The sequence below is a fragment of the Astyanax mexicanus genome, chromosome 8, assembly GCF_023375975.1.
Source record: "Astyanax mexicanus isolate ESR-SI-001 chromosome 8, AstMex3_surface, whole genome shotgun sequence".
Classification (NCBI taxonomy): Eukaryota; Metazoa; Chordata; class Actinopteri; order Characiformes; family Acestrorhamphidae; genus Astyanax; species Astyanax mexicanus.
The window spans coordinates 34,250,115-34,273,386 of record NC_064415.1 but is presented as its reverse complement, the minus strand read 5'-3'; the positions used below and the strand labels follow the sequence as shown (position 1 = coordinate 34,273,386).

At 40.3% G+C, this 23,272-nt stretch overlaps 1 protein-coding gene across 1 annotated transcript; it reads right to left on the bottom strand.

The window, feature by feature from the left end:
- Positions 1-454: 454 nt before the first annotated feature.
- LOC103025919 (clusterin-like protein 1) lies at positions 455-20,337 on the bottom strand. Its single transcript, XM_007230330.4, has 10 exons — positions 20,177-20,337; positions 10,125-10,242; positions 9,808-9,956; positions 7,871-8,041; positions 7,271-7,784; positions 7,060-7,158; positions 5,541-5,752; positions 5,239-5,432; positions 2,812-2,845; positions 455-756 (listed from the first exon to the last, which is right to left on the bottom strand). Exons 2-10 carry the CDS (start codon positions 10,237-10,239, stop codon positions 748-750), a joined length of 1,497 nt encoding a protein of 498 aa, XP_007230392.3. The 5' UTR covers positions 10,240-10,242; positions 20,177-20,337; the 3' UTR covers positions 455-747.
- Positions 20,338-23,272: the final 2,935 nt, after the last annotated feature.

Below are 23,272 nucleotides of genomic sequence, written 5' to 3'. Positions count from 1 at the left end.
ATGAGGATAGTGGTAAACAGATGAGAGAGGCTAGCTCTGGTGGCATTGGTCAGTCTGCGTGTTTATATTAATGATAGTGTGCTAGAATAGTACTGTCTGTGTATCAGCTAATTAATGTTACAGAACAATAGAATATATAATAAGACAGGTAATGTGCCATGCCTAACTTGTGTCCTGGTCTGTTCTAGTGCCAGACCAGGTGGAATCCGGATCTGAATCCAGCCCAGATATGGTCCATTTTGTAAGTGAACCCTCAAAATCCATTTAGCCTATTTACCTACATCACATTCATGGTTACTACTGATATTAAGTGGGTCATATAATCATAATACTGTTTGTTCTATACACAATCAACCAAGCAATAATATTATTGACTTGAACAATTTAATGAATAAATGCAACATTATGTTATAGTATAATTGAGTATAATTGAAAACACTGAAACTTTCAAAAGTTTCAAGTTTGATATTTCATATGTTTAATACATTATCAAATCGTGACACTTCAGACAAGAATACAAGCCTAAAGCATGAGGTTACTTAAGATCACTGCCATTCTTTTGTGCGTTTCAATAAAGAGGTCACATAATAAACAAGCCAGTATACTCTGACTTGTTGTTGTTTTCTGTCTGTAAAGAGGTTACATCTGTCTCTGTAGTCTGTCTGGTTTCTAACTGCAGCTTTTTAGTACTGTCAGGTATGTCGAGGTGGTCAGTGGTGAGGTTCACTTCTTATGTTGCTTCGGCCATCAGTCGTCCTGTAAACATGCATAAACACAGCATATAAGAATAGGCTGCTGTCTTGTCTTGGAAAAAAGTGATTTTACAGAAAAGTTCAATTCATTTTTAATATTAAAATATAGCAGTGGGTTGAAAATCAGTCAACTCAAAGGAAGCAAAAATAAAAGATTGCATTTATTTCTATAAAGGGTTCTTCTATATTGTACTGCAAGCATAGTTTGCATAATAATACTGAGACCAAACATCTAACCAGTCAATTTTTTCCTTAATTTTTTTCTTTGGGTTTTCAAATTGTCCAAATGCTTATTGCACCCAACATATAACACCCAATGAAGGCTTTTTCCTTTCTCCAAAAAACCCGGTAACTTTAATAATAATGATAATAATTTTTTTTGTTATTACAATATTTTCTACGAATATCTCTTAAAATTGAATTCACAACATTGAATATAATTTCAAGAATATACCACTGCAATATAAATGTGGTTTATTTAGTATAAATATAACGGTGTTTTTATACATTCAGTAGAAAGTGTTTGTCCATTTTGTAAAGAGTAACTTACAAAATAAAAAAGTAACAAAAAATAAGCTCATGTAAGTGCAAATATATACAAAATAGACTGCTTTCAATGAAATCACAATATGTTTTTTTTTATTGTGTAAAACTTTTAGCAGATATTATTACCAACGATATGATAGCACGCCACAAATTTAAATAATCTTCCTAATATAATATTAGCATAAATAATAACATCCAATTATCAGTTTTAAAAGATGCATCTTTAGGCCAAAAATGCTTGGCCAGGTATTTTTATGTTCTATTCTTCAAATCTGAATTGATTAAATATAATCAGGTATTTATTTCTTGCAGTAAATTTAATCAAAATGTCTAAATCTGCTAAATAAGTTCTATCTGAGCCATCAACATGACGAGCTAACAGTTTTCTTGTCTATCAATGACTAGTGTTTACCACAAACCACCACATTTGCCTACCACTTTAAGTAATTTTGCATCCCACAGCAGCACACATTCAACCATCACTCAGGAGTAAATATTACAGCTGTCATGGCTATTGCCTTTAAAATACATTTTGGATGTTTTGGATCTCTGCTGCTTTCTCTTTTCTGGCATGTTGTTTTTTTCTGTCTTTTGAGAAGAATGGGTGTGGGCGTGCAGACAAAGAACAATGAAATTTAACAATACAAACAATTACAGACTATTTCAGCACACATAATGTGGGCGGCTTTGACAGTTCTTTTGTTTCTTTTCAAAACATTCACAATATTGGAATAAACTGTCCGTTTGTTAAACCAGATAACCTGAAGCTGGTGTTCATGGTTGTTTTTAATCACATGGTTGTGGTTTTGATACCCACATCTGCTCCAGGGTGCTATAGCATGGCTGACCCTGCATTCTGAGCCCGGATTTCCAAACTATGAGATGTGAAGGGATATTTTTTACTGCGCTGTATAACTATAATGATAAAATAAAACAAAATAAAGTAAAACTGTAGAAAAAGATATTAAGTAACAATTAAAAAATGGGCAGTGGAATATATTACTTTATTCATTTTTAAACCACAGTTAAAATGGAGTTGAGTTATTCCATGCCAGGTAAAATCTAACTTAAATAGAAAGACTAAAAGACAGAATGTTTCCTGTGTTTTATGAGTATTAGTATTATTAATGTATAATATGATCATTTTTTCTGTAAGGCAGTACAAGGACTATTGGAAACTGTGAGCTAAAGGCCAAAGAACACATTCTACACATTCTAATGTATGCAGTTCTCTTCAGATTGAACAAGAAATAATTAACACGAATTCAAAAGGCCTATAGAGAAAAGCATATAGAGTTTTTCGAAAACCAAACTTAGTGGCAAACCTGTTGGATATTCGTATTCATTTGTGTTTGTCCATGTTTTATCCAATCTTTGTACTCTGTACTTATTTTCTGGCAATTTGAAATGAAGAAAAGTCACAGCCCAGATCAAATTCTGTTGACCAGGTCTAAACAGTAAACTCTACAGTCATCTATATAAAAAGGTAGTTATAGTTAGATATTAAACTTACTTGAGAACCAGGGTGAGCAAGGCCACTCTGACACCTGTGAAAGTAAAATATTATTTATGTGTGCTTTAAACCATTGAATATGCAAATATTTTTTATTTAATACTACTGTCTTTTTTGTTTAGCTACAAAAAAACACAGTATAAGATTTAAAAAATTGTTTCAAGAAGCTCAACATAAGGTAACAGAGGAACCGTTGCTATGCATTATTCTGTTCAATATTATTGATAATCCTTATCTTAATCCTAATCTTTTTTTTCAAACAAGATTTGTAGGGAACTAAAAAAGTTATTCTATTGCATTGTGTTTCATTGCGCAGAACATTTGGCTTTCTGGTTTTATGGAAAATAGTTAATAAACAGAGCATAAGGAAATTTGTGTTTGGTAGATTTTTTCTTTGTTCGATTTTTTCTTTCCTGTTGGAAAGCCTGTTAGTTTCCCTTTAAAAGGGTGCCACGTTTGTAAGAAACATGTATTTGTGGGATAAGCAGCAGAGTTGAGTATGTTGGTTGCGCCCATAAAAAACTTTGCCAAATCTTCTCTGCCAACAGCTTATTCTGCCATTGACTCGTTTGGTGTTTGATGATCTTCTTGAGGTGTCATCTTCTCGGGACACCTACGTCATGTCCTGTCTCTGACATTCCCCACTATAAGGAACTTGACCTTCAGTTTGGAGATACTGGTACTAGGGCTTACTCAAAATAATGCAGCAACTTGGTTTTAAGGTATTTGAGCAAAAACCCATCAAAATCTTCTCGACTTATTTTTAATGGCTTGGTCTGCGATTTTCTTATAAATCCACTTACACAATCCAAGTGTAAGAGCTTTGGAAAATGATCTTATAGTGTATAAAACACATGGCCAGGCCATTTCCAGCCTAAAATGAAGCACAGTGAAACTGGTTTCTTCATGAAGGCCTCTGAAGACCTCAGAAGATTTTCCAGTTCTAACTCCTTTGAAGGGGAATATATTCCAACTCCAAGAATAAATGTGAGTATATAAAATGAGGTTGGGGAATGTTTTCATCAGAATGAGAAAGAATCATAAAGTAAAAATGTATCGATATAAGTCTTAAAACTAATCAACTTCCACTTAAATACTCAGTTTAAAGTGAAATAGCCGAGTTGTGCCTTGTCTATTCAGACAGGATTCTGAGGCAGGAAGGTGCCCAGTCATGTCTGAGTTGAAGTTTAGTAATTTTGCCTTCTGTTTTATCTCGCGAGATAAAGCGTGACGATATTTAACACTGTCTCGCGGGTAGAAAAAAAAAAGTTTAGTGTGGACTTTTTAAGAGGGATCTGGCAACCCAGTAGCGATACAGCGGGTGGCTAAGCGGTGAGAGCAGCTCTCAGCAGAAGTTCGGGCATTTGTATAGAACAGAGGTCACTAATGGGCGGACCGCGGTCCGGGTCCGGACCCAAACGTTGTCCAATGCGGACCCAAACCTACTGAGAAGGATTTAATTGTATACGTGCTTTGCGGAGCAGTAAATCACAGACCAATCACGTGTGGGGTAAGATCACCAAACGCTCTCTTCAGTCAATCAGATCTGTGCAGATGCGGTAAGAAAAAAATAAATAAATAAACACACCGCTCCTCACGCGGGATCGAACCCGGGTTGTCAGGGTCACGGTCGTGAAAAAACGCCTTTATAAGGAGATAGGAAGCCCGAAAACGGGCAGAAAAACGAGAACTGGACCATACTGAATTTTAATTAAATACTTCTGGCATAGAAGACACTTCTGCTACTTTTAAATTGTAAGTCTGGCTGCATTTTGGCTCCAGTGGAAACAATAAACGGTAACAGAGTGACCAACAAGACACAAACCATATGTAAATACTGTAAGTAAATCCTACACGTGACTGTTTCATAGGCAGTTGTACTAATCCCTTAGCTCTGTACTGTATTAAAAACATGTTCTGTCCATGTTTGCACTTCAAGCATAGTCTTAATATGACTGGTTATGGTTATGCATAGTTAAATTACAAGAGATTTAGGAGATAAAAACACAAACCATAGTCTTAATATGACTGGTTATGGTTATGCATAGTTAAATTAGTTAAAGGATTCAAGGAGATTTTTATTGTCATTCGCATCACATGTGGTACATGAGGTGGAACGAAACTGTGATCTCACGATCCAGTTAAAAACACAAACCATAGTCTTAATATGACGGGTTGTGGTTTGCACTTATTGTTTGCACTATATAATTATCTTTAAATCTCGTCTCGTCACACCCCTACTAAAAGCTAATGACATAAAGACACAGCTACTGAGACTATCAAGCTTCCTACAACAAGGCGTCAACATACCAGTAGGTACCTACATGTTGAATACAGATTCTTGTGTAGAAGATTTCTGTAAAAATATATATAACAGTACTACAAGGGCTCTCTAATGGATCCCAATCTGTAGAAACATACACTTACGAGTGAAAGGTTTTGGGCAGAGTGTTCTGGTAAGCAAGAAGGGCCTCCTTTGCGATGTACTGAATAAAAGCCAGGTCAGATATATCCAGCTCCACAGGTACAGAGAAAGAGAGGACAGGGCTGTTCAGAACTGACACCTCCACAGCTGTATCTGTCCTGGAACCTCCGCTTAGACCCGAGCGACCTGGTACAACCTGAGTTTAAGAACAGAAGTACAGTAATCACAAACAATGTTTCTATTATATCGATTTTTCACTACGTTTATCACTATTAGCATGTTAACCACACCAGTGAGTACATACCTTGACCAGACTGAAGACGTGTGTTGGAGCAGTGCCGTTACCGATGTGTGTGACCCACTCGTGTTTGCGTGTCATGTTCTCGGCCCAGCGAAGTGTGTGTTCGGTGTGTGTTCGCAGCACCTGCAACACCTCCTCATACTGACTCCGGGAGGCGTTGAAGAGCAGGGAGATTTCACTCAGCTCAGAGTAACGTTCAGGTACTTCAGGGCACTCTAAATTAAAAACACAAACATACAGCCTTATTGTTTATGAAGCTACAAATATCATGTCTAGTTACGAATGACAGGTACCAAGGTTTTATTTTTTTTGTCAGAGTTGAGGGTTTGATACATAATTTTGGCAAGCTGTCATTGTTGGGAATTTGAGCAAGGTCCTTAAAGGAGAACTCTGGTGTGAAATGGACTTTGGGCGTATTAAAATGAGATAAAAAGTACTTACCTTTGTTGAAAGCCCACCTCCGTTCTTCCACAGCTTTCTGAGATCCAGTATTTTGTGCACTTTCCCAAAACAGGCTTTTAGACTGGGTGATACGGGGTGTGCTCTGCTCCTCTAGTCAAATTGATTCTAAATGCCTGTTTGGGCAAAGTGCTAAAATACTGGATCTCAGAAAGCTGTGGGAGAACGGAGATGGGCTTTTCAACAAATTATAATGTTGATCTTGGTCAACACCATCTTGGTGTTGGGTTGGGGTTGAGTTACTGTGTTATGGGAGAACCACTGCTTTTTTGGCAAATTGTTGTTGTTCTAAATAAAGCTGTTCCAATTAGAAGTTTGCAGTTAACCAAGTACACTAAAAATACCCGGATGTGTTCTTGCTCCTCCCTTATAATCGAGGATGCATGGAAGGTGACTTGTGTGGACTTCTTACAATCTAATAACCCACAATGCACCTTTCAGCAGGTGCAGCGGAGGAGAAAGTACCTTACAGGTTAAAAAAAATACTACTGCTGTGTAGTAAAATATAGTTTAAAGTTATTTTTAGGCGAAAATGTAGGGGTTTGGACTTCAGATATGTGGTTTATTAAAAAAATGACTATGGAAAAATGTACATCTACCTTTTCGGGAAAGCTTTCCGCTCCCCTGAGAGGGTGACGTTATCAAGTACGCAGCTGTTCCAATTACAGAATAAAAGTACCGCGTCCTCCTGTCTTTGGGAGTACGCACTCTCGAGCCGTACTTACCAAGTCCGTTCTTGGTTAGTACAGGAGTCCAGATTTGTGTACTCCCTATTGAGAAACGGCCCTTGACTTGCACACGGGGTAGGAATAAGCAGTAGGGCTAAGTGGTAGGGTCAAGAAGTGAAATGGGATTAGGCCTTGTTCAGCGGATAAAACCAATTTACCAGAGGCCAAGTGTGCTTATCTAATCTTTAAGCCGCGATTGTTCTATGACAACAAACTGTACAGGTATTTAATTTTACGTAATCGAAAAACAACAGAGATAAAACACAAGCACAAAAGCAGGATGCGGTATTGTAGAAGGAGAACATGCATTCAGAGAAGGTACTGTTAATGTGTACCTGTGAGCAGGGCCTGATGGCAGTTGTCACACTCGCTTTGTGTTTGTCTGCACACTGAGCCTCGACTGCGCAGGTGCCTGCACAGCTGATCACCCGATGCTGTAAAGTGAATATGTGTTTTAAAATGAACCAATTAACCATCAACCATTTATAATGAGTATTGATGATCATTCTATTAGTACAAGAGTTTATTACCAACCAAGTGACCCACCTCTCTGAACCCCTCCCTCTTCTTCATTGCCTTCAAGCACTTGTGTAAGAGCAGAGCTGACCTCATGCAGAACGCTTCGTCCCATCTCCATAAACGAGTCAAACGCTCCAGTCAGACCCCCACTCAGAGTAAACCCCCCAGCCTGAAGTCTCTCGGTAGGTAAAGAGGGATCCGGCTGGATATTTTCATTGAAAGTGGAGAAGAATGCTGAGCCAAGCTCCTTGCGCATGCCAGAGACTAAAGCTGAGCTGTGTGAGTACAGAGAGGTCACTGTTGACTTTACACGACTGAATGTGTTCTTGATCCAGACAAGATCCTTGTCCATGTTAGACAGGGGGGAGACCTCCAGGTGCTGTTTGTGATCCCCTCCCTGGCTTTGATATTCTTGGATATTCAGGTTCACTGGCACCTGGGTCTGGTTTTGGATCTTGAGCTGACTGTCTGGGCCCTGGTTAAAAAGCTGGTCTTGGTCTTCGTTGAGCTTGGAAGCCATTCTACGGACAAATTCTTCAACCTGAACACATTTTACAAAAAATGATTGTTTAGGAACAAGCAATGAAGAAAAACAGGAGAAGGAGAGCATCATGCATGGACACCAACCTGCAGAGAGAAGGAGGAGGATCTCTGTCGGCAGGGTGAGGTGTAGAATGACCCACATCTGGCTTCTAAGCATGAACGACACTGCTCCCACATTGGCCTCAGCCTCTCCTGGCACTGCTGCTCTACCTCCTGCAGCTTCTGCTCAGCCTCCTGGGCCAGCTGTTCTGCCCCCTGGTGAAGGACAAAAACAATATGTCTGTATGTTTGGAGACACCCCTTCTAATAAACGTATTCAGTTGCTTTAGGTTGCACCCATTATTGACACATACAGCTCTGGAGAAAAATAAGAGACCACTTAAAAATGATGAGTTTCCTTGACTTTACCAAATTAAAAACCTCTAGAATAAAATCAAGAGGAAGAGGGATGATCACAAGCCATCAAACCAAACTGAAGTGCTTGGATTTTTGCACCAGGAGTGTCAATAAAGTTATCCAAAAGCAGTGTGTAAGACTGGTGGAGGAGAACATGCCAAGATGCATGAAAACTGTGATTTAAAACCAGGGTTATTCCTCCAAATATTGATTTCTGAACTCTTAAACCTTATGAATATGAACTTTCTTTGCATTATTTGAGGTCTGAAAGTTTTGCATCTTTTTTGTTATTTCAGCCATTTCTCATAATGAGAAATGCTGTCCGAAGTTTATAGAATAAAACATCAATGTCCATTTTACTCAAACATATACCTACAAATAGCAAAATTAGAGAAACATGTTCAGAACCTGAAGTGCTTTCTTAATTTTTTGTAGAGCTGTATGTGGAAATACATACACACATCTTGTCTCATACTTTAGATAAGTGTTTTCTATAGATTAGAACATGCACCAGTTGGCACCTAATGCTAATGCTCTAGCATGGGGCTAGAGGGGTACAAGGGGGGCTGGAAAGATGGTGCTCCATCTTTTTGATATGAGTTAAGCCTTGGATACACTGCACAACTTTTAAAGTGGGAGCAGATTATAAACAGATATTACACTATACAACTGTTTTTGCAGATTTTATCGAATCTGAACCAATATAGAGCACAATATGAGATGACTGGGTATGATACACTACACCACCAAATTCCTGACATGTTATCTATGAGATTTCGATGCCCAACGTGGAGGTGCGTGATCTTGCTGCAGTCATTGTTTGCAATGCTATATGTACAGAAACAAAAAAAATGTTAAAAACATTGCTCTGACTCCCCCAAAGTCTGCAGACTAGAGCCAACTAGCACAGACTCACCATCACTGGTCATGGTAAAAATGGTAACATCAGATTTCACCAAAGTTACAAGGAGCAGTTTTTGGATAGCTAATGCCTAGAGTAGAATAGCTTGGACTCCAAACACAAGCAATGCCAAAGTATTCATAAATTTAAGTTACATTATAAAAAGATGGTTTGGGATCAGTATAGAGTGATTGGGACTTAATTAAAAAAAAAAGTTATTGTGGGTATCTGTCTATTATGATTGTTTCCTTTCCTTACCATTGCGTGTTTTGTTGTTCTCTTATCACTGTTGGTATGTGCTTTGTATGTTTGTTTTGTTTTCTTTTTTCCTTTGTAACTGTAACTAGTATGGTTGCACTCTTACCATTGTTGGTATGAGGGCTGCTTGTTTATAGTATTAGAACTTTCTTTACTATCACCGTTGGTATCTAGGTTAGAGGATTCTAAGTATTTGTAAATTTAATTTTCTCTGTTGTTAAATTCATCTAATGTAAGTCGATAGGAAGTGGCTATGTAAGCTATGTAAGTTATGTTAATTTTGAAGAAAGGGGTGGGTTTAAATAAGTTTTCATCTTCCCACTCCTTTTTGAGTAGCTGTATTGTATATGTTCTGCTCAAAATAAATAAAAAAGCAAGCAAGCAAGAGTAGCAACAATAGCAGAGCTATTCTTCATATTACAGGAACATTTCTCCATAATGTAAATGCAGTGTACAGGAGTGTTACCCTCTTCTTGTCATGACTTTGTTTAAGGGTCTTAATAAGTTGTTGCTGTTTTTCTTCAGTTCTGTCCATGGATTCCTTCATTTGTTTAACCCCCAGCAAAGCTCGCTTCATCTCTTCATCTATGTACCGCACTCCCTCTGCAGATAACACTGTAACACACACACACACACAAACACACACACACACACACAATGTTTTGTGTAATAACATTTCTACATATAAAAAAAGATGCATAACTTGCTGATTGGTGTGTGGTGAAAATATGGCTGCAGTAAAGTGGATTCTTTGTCAATTGAAAATCAATGTAAACCTCCTACATTTCAACTGGCTTTCATCCAGAGGTCTGGGAGACCGTGGGGCGCCGAGAGTGACAGAAAGACACCAGAGGAGGAGCGAGAGTCGCATCTGCACCATCGTCATCATCATTATCATGTCCTGAAACAATATTAAAAAAGAAGAAAGACAAAATGAGTTTAGGTCACATTCTGAATGCACACCACCCTCCATAATTATTGGTACCCTTAGTTAAAATGTGTTGAATGTCTGAAAATAAATGTAGTTTTCATTGCAGAAGCATAATCTCACTCTAAAAAAAAATTGAAAAAAGCAAACTTCAACTCAAGTAATTAAAAAAATCTGACTGAAAAATTATTATTTTTCCTAAAATGACCTGTTCCACAACTAACGGCACCCTTAACATTTTCTTGAAAATAAATGTATTTGAACTATTATGTCATTTCTACTGTAGTTTTTAAAGTGGTTCAAAGTATCCAGGGACCTTTAATTAGTAATTCATCACTTCCTGTTTCCCTGGGGTATAAATATAGTGTTACACAGAGGCCTATTTGTCTTACTTAGTCTTAAACGTGGGAAAGACAAGAGAACACACTATTTAAATAAGACAGATGTGTGTTGATAAATTGCATAAATCAGGCAATGGCTACAAGAAAATAGCCACTCAACTGCAGATGCCCTTATCTACAGTCAGAGCAATCATCAAAAAGTTTAAAACATCTGAAACAGTGACAAACAAGCCTGGAAGAGGACACTTTGGTCAAACAATCTAAGTGGGTCTGGCGTAACACTAAGGATGAGCACGCAGAAAAACACCTCATGCCCACTGTTAAGTATGGGGGAGGATCAGTGATGCTGAGGGCCTGATTCTCCTCCAAAGGACCTGGGAACCTTGTAAGAATACATGGGATCATGAACTCTTATCAGGAAATAGCTGAATATTTTGAATCAGAATCTGGTGGCCTAAAGACGGGTCTTCAATGGGTCTTTTAGCAAGATAATTGTATAAAAGGTCCTGAATCACCCCATCATTTGATGAGTCTTCTGATTGGTCCAGTAATTAAGCCCTTCAGCCAATCAGGGCGTTGGCTGAAAGTAGGTCATGCAACAATGTGCAGTGGAGAAAGGAACTAGGCAGACATGTTCCTCCATTCCTCCTAAGAAGCCTTACAGTTCCTGAGTGGTTTGAGTGTGGACTTTGGTGATTTGCAGTTTGAGTCTGTGACACAAAGTAAGCTGGACTTTTTCCTTTATCAGCTACTAGTTTAATTCCTGTTAGTTAGTTAGCTACTATTTTTACAGCTCATAGGAGTAAAAGTTAAGTAGTATATTTGTATAGTTACCTGCATATATGTGTATGTTTAATGTTATTCCTTAATATTTGTGATACTGTGTTGCATACTGAATTATTTATGGTGTAGTTGAGCTGGTTAACAGTGTTGTATGTGGAAATTTCCGGAGTCAGTTAAATTGCAGAGTCATTGCCTTTACCTTCTTTGCCCATAAGGTGGTGCTAACTCCCTATTATTTTGTTTAGAGCATGCAGTGTATAGGAATGCTATGCAGTGAAATTATAGTGTTTTGTTCTACTTGTACAATTGTGTTGTAATTGCTCTTTTTGTAATATATAATATATATTGTTATGTATTTTCTCTGTTATTGCAGACTCAAAGTAATACTACTGCTAATTGCCAAATCCATAAAGCCACCTAAACCATCCTATGCCTCTCTGTCTTCTATGTCCTGACCGACATACGGGAGTGTTTGCTGCTTATCCAAAACGTACTAGCCCTCCTAGTGAGATCTCCCTCACATTTTGGTCCTTCGAGCCGGATAGCAGCACTTATTCCTGGCATGATGGAGAATTATACAGAGACTGTTGGAGGAACCAGACCCAAACGCCAGATTCGTCCGCCAGCCAGGTTCCAAGATTATGAAGTGGATTATGAGGGTTATGTGGCAAGAGATATACACCCACAGGGTTCACTTCCAACCACCACAAGGCAGGTGCCTCCTAACCAGTGGGAGACGTCAGTCCAGATGACCCCCCATTCATCTCTTACTCACTCCGATAGCTTTGATGGGGATGCTGCTCCTCGTGAGACCCACCAGCTAGCCCTCTCACAGCCCAGGATGAGAGAATGTAACAGTGACATCATTGAGTATCCTGCTTTCCCTCAGCAGAGTCAATACCAAGCTGCCAGTTTACATGAGGAACTTAGACTGATTCAGTTAGAGTCTTCCAAGCTGCTTTTATCTCAGCAAACCTTCCAAGCACAGCTTAACGAATTAAAGGAGGTTCGTACTGAGCTCAAAGAGTTGATTGAAGTGGCTCGTGCATTGAAAAAAGACATCAGCTCTCCTCCTACCCCTGTTTCTGGCCGAGCTGCACATGTGTTACAATGTGACCACAGCCAGAATCAGAATGCCCTCTTACCTTCACATTGTCACCTTAAGGCCAAGATGCAATCAGATGAAGAAGAGGAATGGCCTGATCCTCCTCCATGGCCAGAGCCTGAAGATGAGCTGACTCCATGTGTAGCGGGTATAAAGTTGGAAGATCAGAGAGTCACCACCTCTTACCTAGAAGCCCCAACCAGCACGAAGTTCCCCTTTTCCCACTCAGTCCCTCCTCATAACTGGCATAATCGGCAGCATGCATCCATTCCTAGCCAGCAACTTCAGCCTAATACAATTAGCGCTTCAGCGCTGCTCCGCCAGTCATCAGCCCCTGACAGAGCTATGCAGCATGCTCCATTATCCCGGACAATTCCTCCACCTCCAGCAGCATTAAAGGTAGAATCATGCACCCCACCTTTCCTGCATGCTACCCATCAACCCATACCAGTGTCGGAACAAGTGTACAGAGGTCCCAAACCAAACATTCCTAGATTCATCCACCCAGATCCCAGTGAGTTTGCCAGGCTCAGAATAGCTCTCGAGAACCTGCTACCTCCTGATAGCACAGAGCTTTTCAAATATCAGGTATTGGTGGATCATTTAAAGTTAGATGAGGCGAAGTTGATAGCTGATGCCTATCTAAATTCAGCAACCCCTTATAGTGACACTATGAGAGCCCTTCACAACAAGTTTGGTCAGCCACATCAGCTTGCTTTGAAGAAGATTGCAAGTGTTCTAGAAGCTCCTGATATACGGCGAGGGGACTCTGCAGCATTTCAGAGGTTGTCGCTACAAGTACAATCACTAGTGGGGCTATTAAAGACACTGGGTCCTGAAGGAGACATTGAGTTAAAATGCGGATCTCATGTGGCTCGTTTGCTGAACAAGCTTCCCCAAGAACAGAGAGCAGAGTTTCGACGTCAGATGTTTCACCAGTCTGGAACCACTCACACGCTACATGACCTCTCAGACTGGCTATGCTACGAGTCATGGTGCCAGAGTTTTGATGACCAGATCACTCCAAGGGGAGCAAGAGACAAGCTGAACACGAAACTAGGAAACCAGCAAGGTAGACATTCCATTACCGTCCTACATGGAGCGGCTCAGTCTTCAGAATCTGCTAAGCTGTTTGGCAAGGGAAGGGAGGTGAAGACAAAATACAGAAGTAAAGCATATTGCCCATTCTGTGATAGTGCCGAGCATTATCTTAATCAGTGTAGTGAGGCAACGAAGCTCTCAAGAGATGAGCTAAAAAACTGGATACAGGCCAATAAGCGCTGCTGGCGCTGCGCTAGAACACATCAAGCAGCCCAATGTGACTTGAAGAAGCCCTGTAATCTGTGCCAGGGTAAACACCTGACAGCCCTGCATGAGATAAACCTTAGACCCTCGAAGGAGCTCGGCGTGCCGCCTGCCAAGGAAGAAAGCTGCCTAACCAATTCAGCATCAGACACCTTTTATTTGGATAAACCAGTGCCTGGAAGCCGGGTCATGCTGAAAGTTGTTCCTGTGCTTATTCATCATGGAGGTCAGACATTAGAAACTTTCGCTATCCTTGACGACGGATCGGAAAGGACAATGTTGTTACCTACTGCGGCTAAAGCCCTTGGCATACATGGCACCCCTGAGGCACTCCCTTTGCGCACCGTACGACAAGATATTGAGGTGCTTCAGGGATCTACTGTGTCATTCCGCGTTTCTCCAGTGGGCAAGTCACAGAGCAGCTACCTGATTAGGAGCGCCTTTACAGCTGACCGCATCAACCTAGCACCTCATTCCTACCCCCTGGACAGTCTCCAGAAGAAATACCGGCACCTGTGTGGCTTGCCTATCCAGTCCTTCAAGAATGCCAAGCCTTTGCTGCTCATTGGATCTGACAACCCACATCTTATTACTCCACTTGAGCCAGTTAGACTTGGTCCACCAGGCGGGCCTGCTGCAGTCCATACAAGACTTGGGTGGACACTCCAGGGTCCAATCAGGTCCATGGGGCGGCCTATTCCTTCACAGCAGTGTTTACAGACCTCAGTAGTCCCTCTGGGTGATGAGCTAATCAAGGATGTGCAGAGGTTGTGGCAAGTTGACACCATCCCCTGTCGCCCTGAAAGGGAGGTGACCCGTTCAAAGCAAGACCAGGAGGCCCTAAAGCTTCTTGAAGCAAAGACTATCCGGACAGAGGTCAAAGGAGTCCTACGATATGCCACACCACTATTGCGTCGGAGAACTATGCCACACCTGCAAGCTTCGAAAGAGTCTGTCATGCCAAATTTGCGCAGCACAGAGAAGCGTCTACTGAAAGACCCTGTAAGAGCTGAAGCCTACAAGATGGAAATGGAGAAGCTCATCCAGTCAGGTGCTGTTCTGGAAATTACTCCTGACCTCATAACCAGTGGAGAATCCTGGTACATTCCACACCATTTAGTCAGTCATAATGGGAAAAATCGCCTTGTTTTTAATTGTTCCCATCAATATCAAGGCCAGAACTTAAATCAGTACTTACTGCCAGGGCCTAACCTTGGTGCCTCCTTGCTTGGAGTGCTGATAAGGTTCCGTGAACATCCCATTGCTGTCAGCGGAGACATCAAGGGGATGTTTCATCAAGTACGACTTCTCCCTGATGACCGTGCCCTGTTGCGGTTTTTGTGGCGTGACTTAAAGGTGGAGGAACCCCCGAGAACTTTTGAATGGCAGGTGTTACCATTTGGCACCACCTGTAGCCCCTGTTGTGCAGTCTTTGCTCTACAGCGTCATGTCACTGCACACAGTCAGCCAGATGATGATGTCAGGTTCTCGGTGGAAAAGTGTTTTTATGTTGACAACTGCCTTCAGAGCTTTCGCACCGAAGAAGAAGCCAAACTGTTGGTGAAGAAACTAAGAGAGCTTCTAGCATCAGCTGGATTTGATCTGCGTCAGTGGGCCTGTAATGCTCCCAGTGTACTAAGCGATCTACCTCAAGAGGCCCTGTCTGAAAGCCTGGACCTGTGGCTAACGCAGGATAAATCTGATACACAGGAGTCTACTTTGGGTCTAAGTTGGCATTGGCAAACAGATTCCCTTGGCTACAAGCACAGACCTATTGCCTATGATATGCCAACTCTCAGGAATATCTACAGGGTTCTAGCCACTCAGTATGACCCACTAGGGTTTCTGTTACCTTATACCTCCAGGGCTAAGGTCATCATCAGGCAGCTATGGGACAAGCCACGTGGATGGGATGATTCGAACCTACCTCAAGATCTTCTGCAGTCCTGGAATGATTGGGAAGATGAGCTTCAGTCCCTACCACTCATTAGCCTCCCAAGATCCTATGCACCACCCGAAGCAGACCTAGAAGACCACATCCGTGAAATCCACATATTCTCTGATGCCTCAGAGCAAGTTTATGGTGCAGTGGCATATATGAGAACAGTCAACAAAGAAGGTGATGTGCATGTGTCCTTTGTCCTGGCACGGTCTCGTGTGGCTCCCAAACGTGTGCAGTCCATACCTCGTTTGGAACTCTGTGGAGCCCTGGTTGCAGCTCAGCTTGCTGGAGTGTTAGAAAGAGAGCTCACCCTGCAGGTGAAACAGACAGTATTGTGGACAGACTCCACAACTGTCCTTACCTGGTTGCACTCGGAATCATGCCGCTACAAAGTGTTCGTTGGGACTAGAGTGGCAGAAATCCAAGAACTAACAGAACACTGCCATTGGCGCTATGTGGATTCAGAGAACAATCCAGCTGATGATTTGACCCGAGGCAAGACACTGAAAACTTTAGCTGAGCCCAACAGATGGTCACAAGGGCCAAAGTTTCTTCTCAAATGTCCATCCACCTGGCCAGTAAACCCGAAGCTTGAGTCAGAGGAATACACAGCAGAGCTAAAGAAGACAGTTTTCTGTGGGTCTACTACAACCTCTTCTGATTCTGCCATCCTTGAGGCCAGGAGACACAATACATGGCAAGAGTTATTGGAAAGTGTCACCAAAGAGGAGACTGTTGGGTCCAAGTCAAACCTTCAAGCTGAGGACTACAAGTGGGCTGAAACTCTCATCTTAAAGCGAGCCCAACAAGACTCATTCCCTGACGATTACGACCGCCTTGCAGCAGGTAAGCCCATATCTTCAGGAAGTCGGCTACTCACCTTATCTCCGGAGATTGACAGGTCCACTGGGCTTATCAGAGTTGGTGGCAGACTACGACGAGCGGAAACCCTAGATGAGTCTATCCTACACCCTATTGTCTTGGACTCCTCTCACCCAACTACTGGTCTGCTCATTAAAGATTATGACCTTCGGCTACATCATCCAGGTCCTGAGCGGGTCTTCGGAGAGGTACGTCGGCGTTTCTGGATCCTGCGTGGGCGAGAGGCTATTCGTCGTCATCAGCATACCTGTCCTGAGTGTCAGCGCTGGAGGGCTCAGCCAACAGTTCCCAGAATGGCTGATCTGCCCACAGCTCGCCTTCGTCTTCATAAACCACCCTTCCACTCTACAGGTATGGACTGTTTCGGACCATTGCTGGTCAAAGTGGGGAGACGCGTAGAAAAGCGCTGGGGCATCATTTTCAAGTGCTTAACAACCAGAGCTGTGCACTTGGATCTGCTAAGCCATATGGATGCTGATTCATTCCTAATGGCTCTGAGACGTTTCATCTCTCGCCGGGGCAAGCCGGTTGAGTTATGGTCGGATCAGGGGACCAATTTTAAAGGAGGTGAACGAGAGATAAGGGAGACCTTTACAGAACTAGCCCCTACGCTGCAGCAGCAACTAGCTCAACAGCAGATCAGTTTCCGCTTCAACCCCCCAGGAGCCCCACATTTTGGCGGAGTGTGGGAAAGGGAGATACGCTCAGTCAAGTCTGCCCTTTACACCACCGTAGGCACCCAGAGTGTTCCAGAAGAAGTCCTTTCGACAGTTCTCCTAGAGGTGGAAGCAATACTGAATTCTAAACCATTAGGTTACGTTTCAGCTGATATTGCTGATTCTGATCCAGTGACACCCAACAGTCTGCTCATGGGGCGGCTTGATGGATCCCTCCCACAAGTGGTGTACCCTGAGACTGAGTTGTTAAGCCGCAGACGATGGAGACATTCCCAAGTCCTGTCAGACCACTTCTGGTCCCGATTTATACGTGACTACCTACCCAGTCTCCAGATCAGACAGAAGTGGCAATCCTCTCCTGCCGAGATATCAGAGAATGCAGTTGTCCTGATAGTGGACCACCAACTACCTCGAGCAATGTGGCCGGTAGGACGTGTCACTAAGGTACATCGCAGTGTGGATGGTCGCATCAGATCAGCAGAGGTATGCATCAAGGGACATGTATACACTCGGCCAGTGGCGAGGTTGGTTGTCTTGCCTGCACTACCACAGGGAGAGGAAGATAAGTTTGCAAAGTCAACAGACTCTTAAGTTGATGTGATATCAGACAGACCTTTATTAGATGCAAATATGTTACACATATTTGGGGGCGGCTGTATAAAAGGTCCTGAATCACCCCATCATTTGATGAGTCTTCTGATTGGTCCAGTAATTAAGCCCTTCAGCCAATCAGGGCGTTGGCTGAAAGTAGGTCATGCAACAATGTGCAGTGGAGAAAGGAACTAGGCAGACATGTTCCTCCATTCCTCCTAAGAAGCCTTACAGTTCCTGAGTGGTTTGAGTGTGGACTTTGGTGATTTGCAGTTTGAGTCTGTGACACAAAGTAAGCTGGACTTTTTCCTTTATCAGCTACTAGTTTAATTCCTGTTAGTTAGTTAGCTACTATTTTTACAGCTCATAGGAGTAAAAGTTAAGTAGTATATTTGTATAGTTACCTGCATATATGTGTATGTTTAATGTTATTCCTTAATATTTGTGATACTGTGTTGCATACTGAATTATTTATGGTGTAGTTGAGCTGGTTAACAGTGTTGTATGTGGAAATTTCCGGAGTCAGTTAAATTGCAGAGTCATTGCCTTTACCTTCTTTGCCCATAAGGTGGTGCTAACTCCCTATTATTTTGTTTAGAGCATGCAGTGTATAGGAATGCTATGCAGTGAAATTATAGTGTTTTGTTCTACTTGTACAATTGTGTTGTAATTGCTCTTTTTGTAATATATAATATATATTGTTATGTATTTTCTCTGTTATTGCAGACTCAAAGTAATACTACTGCTAATTGCCAAATCCATAAAGCCACCTAAACCATCCTATGCCTCTCTGTCTTCTATGTCCTGACCGACATACGGGAGTGTTTGCTGCTTATCCAAAACGTACTAGCCCTCCTAGTGAGATCTCCCTCACAATAATGACCCTAAATATCATGGCCAAATCTACTCAAAAATGGTTCACAAGGCACAAAATCAAGCTCCTCTCATGGCCATCTCAGTCCCCAGACCTCAACCCAATAGAAAACCTGTGGGTGAGCTGAAGAGAAGAGAACACAGGAGAAGATCCAGGACGATTATAGACGTTGTGTAAAGAGGAATGGTGAAAGATTCTGTGATCTTGTGAAGAGTTATAGGAAAAAAATGTGAAAAGTGTTGTCTTGTTGGCAAAAGGAGGTTGTACAAAGTGTTAACCCCAGGGGTGCCAATAATTTCTGCATTGGTGTCCTATATTATATTAAAAATATTAGTAACCAAAAACACTTCTTAACCAGGGGTGCCAATAGTTATGGAGGGGGCTGTATATCAGTTACTGTAATACTGTATAAAGTGTATAAAAATGAACTCTTGCTCATTCATTAGTTTTTCCAAAATCAAGGGTATTAAAAGGATTTATCCTGCTTTGGTTGGATTATGTTAGCTTTCTTCTAGAATTTGAAACATTGCTGTGAGGATTTGATTGCTTTCAGATGCAAGAGTATTAGTGAGATCAGTAGGTCAGATGATCACCTAACCATCTCATCGCCTAATCCCCTACTCATCCCAAAAGTATTGGAGGACGGAGCACGATCACTGCAGAGAACAGAGTTCCACTGATACACAGCTCAGTGCTGGGGGATTCTATACCCCTCTAGCTTTAACCTGGCATGAGGCATGGTGCCAGTAGGGTCATGTTCATCAGCTAAAGAGAGCCCTGTTCTACTGGAAATACTTTGGTAAACAATAGGGCTGTGTATGGCCAAGAAATTAGTGACACTATGCCTGTCATGATACAGGGGTAGCGATTTAATATATCATGATATATTGCGATATTGTAAGCAAGGCGACATATTGCGATAGTTTAAAACAAATGTTATTAAAGTCTAATAGTATAAAAACATTCAATTCCATGTATAAAACATGTGTATCCAATCAGAACATTGGGATCAAATGACAGTGTATAATACTGTCTAATGGTCGGCTTTTGAACACAACACAAAATGAACCGCTGTCTGCCATCAATCTTTATATGAAAACTAATAATTAAAAATCGAGAATTGATACAGTGTTTTGTACTTCCATATATTTATATTTTCTTACACCCCTAGTAATAGCAATGGGTGCAAAATTAGTTGTATGCATTCATTAAAAATGGTGTCCACAAACAAGCTAATGAAGGGCCAGCCAAACAGAAAGACTGACAGTCAATTACTTACAGTCAATTGTAAAAGAAAAAATTCAAATCTACCAATTACTTAATACAGCATGTACCATGCGGTTTATTCAATACAACACAAAGGATCGACAGACCGGCAAAAAGGAAGAAAAAAAAGAGCAACCTTACCTTTATCCGCACTATTTATACAGCACTGAGTTCAGCAGATCCTATTAGACTTTCTTACTTCTGTTGCTCATTAACACATTCCCATGTTTCCACAATATCTGTTTAGTAAAAGTAACTGCATTAACAGAGCCTCTCACGCACAGACTCAGCATGCAGCATAATGCTCCCCCCGGCTATCCCTCTAATCTCATTAGCTTAACTAATGCATGACATAGTAAGATTGTATTCCTGCACTCACTCAGGAGATTAGTTATGGATGTGGGATGATGCACACAAAAAAGAAAAAATATATATTTTAAAGACCATATTTAAGAAAAATATTTCCAAATTTTCCAAGAGGCCTTAAAAGCACTTTAAATTAAAGTTTAATACTGTCCAATAGCAGACAAGGAACAATCCTATTGGACACTGTTGTTGCCAGGATTATGCAATTCAGATAATGATTCCTTAAATGCCTCTACAAAAACAACAGCAGCAATAAATAAAACAAAAACAACAACAGCAATAATTAAAACAATAACAACAACAACGATAAATAAAGCAAAAACAACAACAGTAATAAATAAAGCAACAATGACAAATACAGCAATAAATGAAACAAAAACAACAGTAATACAATTAAATAATTATTAAATTAACAATGTATTCTTTTGAAACGTAAACATTTATTTGAATAAAGAAATTACATTTTACATACAATTTATTATATTCCATAATAGTGGATAACAACAACAACAACAATACTAATATTAATAATAATAATAATAATAATAATAATAATAATAATAATAATAATAATAATAATAACAATAATAATTTAATTAAACTATTAATAAGAAATTAAAATCATTAGAAACTTATTTTCTTATTTGAGTTTTTTTTATCCAGGTAGTAAAATAATAATAAGTAGTAAAAGAAGTCAGCTAATAAAAATGTAGTGCTTTGCTAATGCAGTTTTGGAGTAACTGGCCAGTTCTACAGCTCTGTTTTTGTTCTGCTGGATTTTTTATAAAGGAGCCTATATTTTATTACTATAGTGTTTTACAACATTCTTACTACTGTGTAATAATGTATTATTACAATATTATTACTGTTGTGTTAATACCACGTTAGTTCTATTGTGCTATTACTTTTATTACTATTTCTTACCTTTATGTTATTGAAATGTTATGACTTGTGTTGGTACAATCATAATAATTAATAATACATTGTTAATGCTCAGACAACTAAGATTATTATTAAATACAATTTACAACAACGGTAATAATGATAACAATAGACAACAGTGACAGAAACACTTGTCAGTGTTGCATTCATAACTGAAATATTAACAACTCACTCAATAAGAATATGCAGTAAAGCTATATTTAAGATTCCTGCAGTAATCTTTAGTGTGGAGCTGGACCTTCTGAACTCCTTCCTAGAACACATCCTCTCAGATCCAAAGAAAACTTCCACAGATCCTATTAACACACACACACACACACACACACACAAAGACGGACACACTCACACAGATTTCAATAGAACTTTAGTAGGTCAGTGGAGGTGTCTGTGTGTGCCTGTGTGTGTGAAGCCTCACTAATGCTGGTTGACTTTGTAAACTGAGAGCTGTCCATGTGGTGTGTTTTACCCGGTAAATGAGGTGAAAGTACTTTTATATCAAGACTCGTGTGGCTCTGATCCAACACCCATCTGGATTTTATCAAAGCAGTCTTCCACCACCACACGACACTCCACACACGGTCTGACTGCAATTACTATCAACAATAAAAACCACCAGGTAGACCAGAAAACCCACAGAGAATACACACACACACACACACTTATATATATACAGCTCCAGAAACATTGAGAGACCCCCTCAGTTTCTGAATTAGTTTCTCTGATTTTACTATATTTATATGTATTAGTTTGAGTAAAATGAACATTGTAATTTTATTCTATAAACTAAGACAACATTTCTCCAAAATTCCAAATAAAAATATTGTCATTTAGAGTGTTTATTTGCAGAAAATGAGAAATGTCTGAAATAACAAAAATGCAGAGCTTTCAGACCTCAAATAATGCAAAGAAAACAAGTTAATATTCAAGTTTTAAGAGTTCAGAAATTAACATTTAGTGGAATAACCCTGGTTATTAATCACAGTTTTAATGCATCTTGGAGTGTTCTCCTCCACCAGTCTTAGACACTGCTTTTGGATAACTTCATGCCACTCCTGGTGCACAAATTCAAGCAGTTCAGCTTGGTTTGATGGTTTGTGACCATCCGTCTTTCTTACAGCACTTTATGCTTCCTTCTTCTGACAACTTTTATGGAGATGCAGATTTCATTTTTCAGCAGGACTTGGCACACTACCCACACTACCAGCAGTACCAATTGGTCTTATATAATATTCACATTTTCTGAGACACTGATTTTTGGGTTTTCATTTGCTATAATCATTAACAAGAAAAGACATAAACACTTAAAATAGATCACTCTGTGTGTAATACATTTATATAATTACTGAAATAAAGTAACTTTTTAATGAAATTCAAATTTTTAAGGTTGCACTAGTATATATATATATATATATATATATATATATATATATATATATATATATATATATATATATATATATATATGTTCTCCCCTCCTGCAGTGCTGTGTGATATAGTGCACAATAATCTAAATGTTTAACAGGAATGCTGTCAACTCAAGTGTGTCGTCATTCCAAGCTCCGTCATCCAACTTCTGAGATAAAAGTAATGCAGCATCAGACACATGGATTGATGCTAATATCCTGCAAATGTCCTGAACCACTGCCCTTGGAAATGCCTGTTCTGTGGCTACTTTAGTGTGGCGTGAGGCTGCTACATCTACTTCTGCTCGGATCTTCATATTTAAACTTACATTTCCTATTGCTTTAGGCCACTGGGCCTGTGTTTCGCTGCACTCTCTGCATTAGGATTCGCTGGCAACCAAACTCAGAAACTCTCTGAAAGCTTTGAACGCAACCCTGATGTTTTCCAGATGTTTCACCCTAGGTCGTCAGCAGGGCCGGTAATATAATCACGAGCTGTGGTGTTTCTCCTGCAGGCGAAATCAGA

Bases quoted from the DNA above. Each gene is read 5' to 3' on its own strand.
- LOC103025919 (XM_007230330.4), bottom strand. From the start codon at position 10,239: ATGATAATGATGATGACGATGGTGCAGATGCGACTCTCGCTCCTCCTC. The intron at 5,753-7,059 runs GTACACATTAAC...TTTTTAATTTAG, and splicing joins CCATCAGGCCCTGCTCACAG to AGTGCCCTGAAGTACCTGAA. The intron at 5,433-5,540 runs GTATGTACTCAC...TCTTAAACTCAG, and splicing joins ACGTCTTCAGTCTGGTCAAG to GTTGTACCAGGTCGCTCGGG.